At 40.4% G+C, this 6,149-nt stretch overlaps 1 protein-coding gene across 1 annotated transcript; it reads right to left on the bottom strand.

Annotated features, from left to right (window-relative positions):
- rpl15 (ribosomal protein L15) lies at positions 1-3,124 on the bottom strand. The gene is made up of 4 exons (XM_023413227.2): positions 3,045-3,124; positions 1,904-2,085; positions 1,659-1,795; positions 1-361 (listed from the first exon to the last, which is right to left on the bottom strand). Exons 2-4 carry the CDS (start codon positions 2,073-2,075, stop codon positions 56-58), a joined length of 615 nt encoding a protein of 204 aa, XP_023268995.1. The 5' UTR covers positions 2,076-2,085; positions 3,045-3,124; the 3' UTR covers positions 1-55.
- Positions 3,125-6,149: the final 3,025 nt, after the last annotated feature.

Raw genomic sequence — 6,149 nt, 5'->3', positions numbered from 1 at the left:
TTGTCACCATAAAAAGGGCTGTTTATTTTTTTAATGTACAGATCTGTGACGTGCTCTAACGATAGCGGTGCAGCTGCAGGGTGTTGCGCCTCTTCCAGGCCGCACGGCGAGAGCCACCAATGGTCAGGTGGAACTTGTGGCCCTTGCCCAGGCCGCGGCTCTTCTTTCCTGCAGATGTCAGGCCACGCATCTCTCTGTGCTTGTGCACAGCCTTTGTGATCCATTGGGTGTCTGGGTTGCGTCTGACGGCCTTGTGGAAGGGGTCAACCAGAATCACCTCGAAGAACTTGTAGGTTGAGTCCTCGCCCACCCAATAGGAGTTCAGCACTCTCAGGGCTCCACAGTGACGGCCAGCACGCTCCTGGGAAATAAAAATTATTCTTAATTAAAAGAAGGTATGAGTGAATGATTTCTATTTGCCTGATCAATGTTAAAATCAACACTGTAATAATTAAGAAAATTAAAGCAATATGGCACCATCTTAAAGCTTTGTGTTTTGGCGGCTCCCAGTGGCAGCAAAGACATTTTTAACTTTGTGTCTCCAGCACAACTCATTCACCAACCCTGCTGCTCTGATCAACATTAGAAAGGAGAAGCAAAATCTAAAAATGAAACTCCCGCATCCTGAGCAGATATTAACTAAAGAGAAACCTTCAACTCCACTTTTAAATTTCAGTGAAAATGTGCAACTTGTTTATTTGAGTAAATATGAACCAACCATTTTCATGCTGCTCATAAGAACTACGTTGATGAGATACATCTTTCCTAGTACTTTTAAAAATGAAGTTTCCATTGAGTCATGTTTAACACTAAATCTCCCCCAGTTCCATTAAAAATGAATGAATTTAGTGTAGAGGCTCATCATTTCAGGTTAACAGCAGCATACCAACAACAAATACTGTTTAGATTTTGGTCCAATAGCATCCACAACAGATGGAGCAGAAAGTCCTGACTTCAAATCTCATCCAAACAACTGTGCAACCAACCTAATGATCTATTGACAGACATGAGCCATCAAGGACTTTTATAAAATACATGGACTGTTGTGCTTTATATACACATTGTTTTCCTGGGTGGCCTGAGCAATAAGACAGGAGATAGATCTTTCTGAGAGGACCACTGAGCCACAGGTGTGTGATAACACCACCCTCACAAAGTCTTAAGCATAAAAAATACCAAAATTAAAGCTCCAATTCAAACTCTCCTAAATCATGTGGAACAGCTCAAAGCCAAAAAATCTTTAGGTTACTATCATGATTGTGACTACCAGCCAGTTTGTGTATGTGTGCTATACAGAGCAGCTCTAGTTAAAGAGGGAGAGGTGGCAGGTGCTCTAACATGAGCAAACCAAGATCCGGAAACTTAACAGGGTGCATGATGAACAAGGGAAATGTGAAGAAGTTGTGACTGGAAGAGAATACAGTCTTGTTCTAGGATGTTTCAGTGTCTTTTCACCATTGTGAAACAGCCAGCATTATAACTTGATGTTACAAGCACCATCCAAAACTGAGTCCTACATACCCACGCAAAGAGTTATTTTGAACAATAATGACAGGCCACCATTTGAAGTTAAAGTAAAGCTACTGCCGCAATCACATCAGATAACGTGTGTATAATCACTTCAGGTGGAGTACAGTAGTTCATGCACATGAGCGTACCTCAGCAGTGGACTGCAAACTGCGGGCAAACTTGATCTGGTTGACGCCATGGTGCACTGGCTTGCCATAGGTAGCACCCTTGGGCACGGGGCGTTTACGGCCTCCACGGCGCACACGGACACGGTAGATAACGTAACCTGTTGGAATCAAACCAAAAAAATAACAAAACATGATCAGCAAAGATGATGACAGAACACTTATGTGCAGGTGTTAAGTATGGAACAAACTCTGGGTTCAGCTCTCACCCTGCTTGGCCTTGTAACCCAGCCTACGGGCCTTGTCGGGTCTGGTGGGTCTAGGAGCGCGGTGGAGGTTGGACAGCTGACGGTACTGCCAGCAGCGCACACGGAGCAGGAAGCGCATCACATCGGACTGCTTCTTGCGCCATAACTCTTGCATATACCTATATGCTCCCATGTTGACTTATCTGTGGAGAAGAAAAATATCAGTTGTATAAATTAGCACATCTTTGATATCAATTCCCAGCTCTTTCATGTCTAACAAAGTGATGCAATTCAATAATCCAGTATACAGGATTGATATTGACCATGCAGCCAGCATCTGCACTTCAACCTGAAACACACTGGCACTAGCTAATACACTAGCTTAGCTATATAACATTTACAGAAATGATGCTAGAACAGGTAGTCATGCAAGTTCTCATCACACAAAACACAACCTCGCTCAGGTTTTTATCTTAATCTGCTGTCTGCCTTACAGATCCAAGACAATTTGAAACTTGCAACTCTCAGGTCACAACACATGGTTCAGGACCACCGGGGCTCAATACATTTGAAGCCGAGTGGAGCCATTCCGATCAACTGCTTCAACACAGCCAATGACTACTTCACTTCAAAGACTCTTAGGTGGCGTCACTACACGTAACTTATTGGTCGACTGAGCCGTTTACCGTACTAGAAACAAAACATACAAAGTGTATTGATACGGTGGTCCATGCGTGTTAGGAAGCCGACTTAGAAGTCTATAAGCTAGCATGCTAACGCTAGCCCATCACTCCTCACTACACCGTAACGTTGAGTCGAGTTACCACAGAAATAACACACTGCATATATCGCATATATATGAATTAAATTAAATCGCGAAAACTTAATTTTTCCACAAACGTTAAGACATCACGGTAACCACACATTAGCTTTCTGTTGCGGGCGGCAGCGTCAACGGCTAACGGATAGACTGCAACACAGCGCCCGTTAAAACAGGGCTATAGTTAATGTTTGTAATAGTGTTAGTCAAAAAATAATCAAGGGCGTATAGATCGTGAATAAGTCTCTAAACAAATTCCCGATTCAAAAAGACAGATGAAGTATATAAAAGATGATTTTAATGGATTGCGTTTTGTACTAAGGCATAGAAAAACTCGCTTACATGATGGCGTACCAGCCGGAAAGAGAGAGCGTACGTACCCAGCATGCTTTAAGAAAACGACAGTGACGTATTTCCTTTGCGGTGTTCATGGGAAATGTATTCTTCATTTGTTTGTTATTATTATTTATTATTTTTTTTACTTGCCACACTTTCGTCATTACTTTCCAATACATTTCGATTACAAAATAATTTAATAACATAATATAATTACACAATAGAGTCTAGAGACTAAAGAAGTTAATCGAAAATACTTGTAGAGGTGGCATTAGGAGCGTATATTGATCCAAACTCGAGCAAATAATTGCGATACTGACTACAGGTGCGTCTGCAGAGATGTATTTGTATTGGTTGTATAATTATTCGTAGGATTATTTGATTGATTTTTGACTGATATTTACAACGTTACGCAAAATCAACAATATTAGTACTCAACAGAATTAACTCTCTGTGACTATAAATATTATATCAAAACTTTTAGGTAATAATATTACAAAATATATTATTTAGCATAAGACTGTTATGAATTAAAGCAAAAAAAGAAAAAACGTTTAAACGTGTTGTAGACGAGTGGCAAACTGCCGTGACGTCACCCATTGGTTTGTGAACTGCGGTTTTGAAGCCTCGAGTTTAGCTTAATGGACGTCTACGGCAAGTCGTTTTATTAATTTTATTAATTGCGGATAGTCAAATTTAACCATTAAATGTTAAAACGGCTTGCCATAGACCTGTGTCCTCGAGGACACCAAGTACGCCCACCTGCATCGGCAACCTGACAGCAACAGGCTCCTGTCTGAACCAATATGAACAGACTTCAGAACAGCTTCTCCCTCAGACTGTGAGTCTGCTTCATGTAAACTGTGTCACACGAAGACTGATGATGAATAACGGCTCCTGGACTTTCTGCACCTTCCCTCCATCACTTATGGACGGCTGCAACAGCTTCCAGTCGACCTGTCAGACTGTTGCTCTGTCCTCACTGAGCTATGAAGGATTATTTTACATTTCTATTATAATTTATACTTGTTACTAAATAAGATTTATCCACCAAACTTGTGTCAGTGAAGTTCACCTGCACCTTCATTCAAAACTGTATTTTATTTTTAATTTGTCAGTTACAGTTGATTGTAAATTGTTGAAATTAATGCTGTTTTAATGTGAAATAAAATGTTTTATGAAGCTTTGCTTTGTTGATGGTTTTTATTGAGCGTGTCTTGTATGAATTTTAACAGTAGCAGCAGCACAGTATAGAAATCACAACACATTGAAGTTTTTCCTGAATCTGTTATTAATCAAAGACTCTCTATGTTGCTTTAATCAACAACAAACATGGTAGAAAAGTTTAAATGTGTCCGTCCTTCAACAGTGACAATACAGGATCTAGAGACAGATACTAGAGTTTGTGCTTTTCTAATTTGTCTTATGAACTTACCAAGTTTAATAACAATGAAAACACTAATTCACCAAAGTGACTGTTAGATTCATCATGAGGCAGATGGTAAATATGAAGAAACACTCAGTACAATTTAATCACAAGTTTATTTATGAAACAACAATGAAGTTCTGAATAAAACTTATGAACATGAGCTGTACTACACTGACACCTGCTTCACAATCTGAACTGTCAGTGTTCAGTTCACACTAAAGAGTGTGTGAGGTGAACACATCCGTCTCTGAGGTCACAGCATCACATCTATGAAGAGTCTGGTTCTGCTCCAGGTTGCAGTTCTGGTGGGTCAGTTCCATCTGTTTCCTGCTGATCATCCATCAACAACAGTAGAAATGAAGTAAAAGGCAAGAAAGTGAGTCTTTGAACACTGAGGACAGAATAATAAACCAAACTAGAAAAATGGAGAGATTTTGAATGTTGCTGCTGCTTGGTGCCTGAACTTCACTCCTCGTTTCTAACTGCACAAAGGACGTTACTTTCAGTTTCATTCATGTCGTAGAGACTCATCCTGACACTGACCTCAGTCACTGCAAATGTCCCTCAGAAAGCCTTTTGAAGCCATCACAACTGGCCAAAATAAACTCACACTGATGGTTTCAAACACAAATGTGTCCCCACAACCACAGCAAGACATGTACACACACATGTACATGGATGCATACACGTACATGCCCTAACAGAAGTTGATCTGCAATAAAGCTATACCACTATATCCCCATATAGACAATGGCTTCTAAGATCGAACTTTTATGACCTATGACCTCTTACCTTTTTGAGACTCTTATTTTGAAAGTGTTTGTGCTTCTGTGTTTCGCAGTATAAATTGCATAAAGTTTAGAACAACAGAGCCAGTAATTCCCTCTTACCATGTTGAGACTTTTATTTTGAAGGTAATCCAAATTGTGGAGATTGTGTTTGTGTGTTTCTGTCTGTCTGTGTATATATATCTATCTATATATATAAATATGCTTTTACAGTATATAAATCTATGCTTGCATTATAAAATGCAATCATGCTTACCCCTATACTTACATAAAATCTGTGATGTACAAACGTTTGTATTTGCCCATTTTGCATTCAGGCCAGTAGATGTTGCACTGTTCACATGAAGCAACAAGATATAAACCCTTTATGGAACCACTTTGCTGAGAAAGTAAAACCTCCGACGCTGTGAGACTCACATCCAGCACCAGGCAGATGATTTCTGCAAGCAAAGAAGATACAACAGCCCTGGAAATTTTACTCACTGAGTATTTCCCTTACTGACTGCTCACAGAGCCAGGTGTCAGTTCACTGCTGCCATGTTGGTTGCTTGTGTCAGTATATGACGTCATGGCACGGTCCTCCCAGTCACCGTATGTTGGCAGTCTTCATGATACGAACACTTGTGGCCATAACATTGTTGAGTCTGATCAGCTGTGCTCTTCCTGGTTCCCTATACCCTAGTGGCGGCTGCTGGTCCTATAAGGAGGGGAAGCTCATTTTCGGCCTACATCATAAAATGTGTCCGTTTATTTATATGTAAATTCGCAGAGTGACAGAAGAGAGTCGCCAAACACAACGCTAGTCGTTTTTAACAAAGACAAAGTCGCTGAGGATCAGTAACGTCTCCAGATTGACTCCGAACAACGGAATGAAAAACTTGAAAACTGCTCCGG

This window comes from Seriola lalandi, unplaced genomic scaffold (genome assembly GCF_002814215.2).
Source record: "Seriola lalandi dorsalis isolate HSWRI2012SDOR001 ecotype SW California unplaced genomic scaffold, Sedor1 jcf7180002054505, whole genome shotgun sequence".
Classification (NCBI taxonomy): domain Eukaryota; kingdom Metazoa; phylum Chordata; class Actinopteri; order Carangiformes; family Carangidae; genus Seriola; species Seriola lalandi.
This window is presented reverse-complemented; position numbering and strand designations above follow the sequence as displayed.

Excerpts from the sequence above, each read along its gene's own strand:
- rpl15 (XM_023413227.2), bottom strand. The coding sequence starts at position 2,075 with ATGGGAGCATATAGGTATATGCAAGAGTTATGGCGCAAGAAGCAGTCC. Across the intron at positions 1,796-1,903 it reads GGGTTACAAGGCCAAGCAGG|GTTACGTTATCTACCGTGTC; the intron begins GTGAGAGCTGAA and ends TGATTCCAACAG. Across the intron at positions 362-1,658 it reads GTTTGCAGTCCACTGCTGAG|GAGCGTGCTGGCCGTCACTG; the intron begins GTACGCTCATGT and ends TTTATTTCCCAG.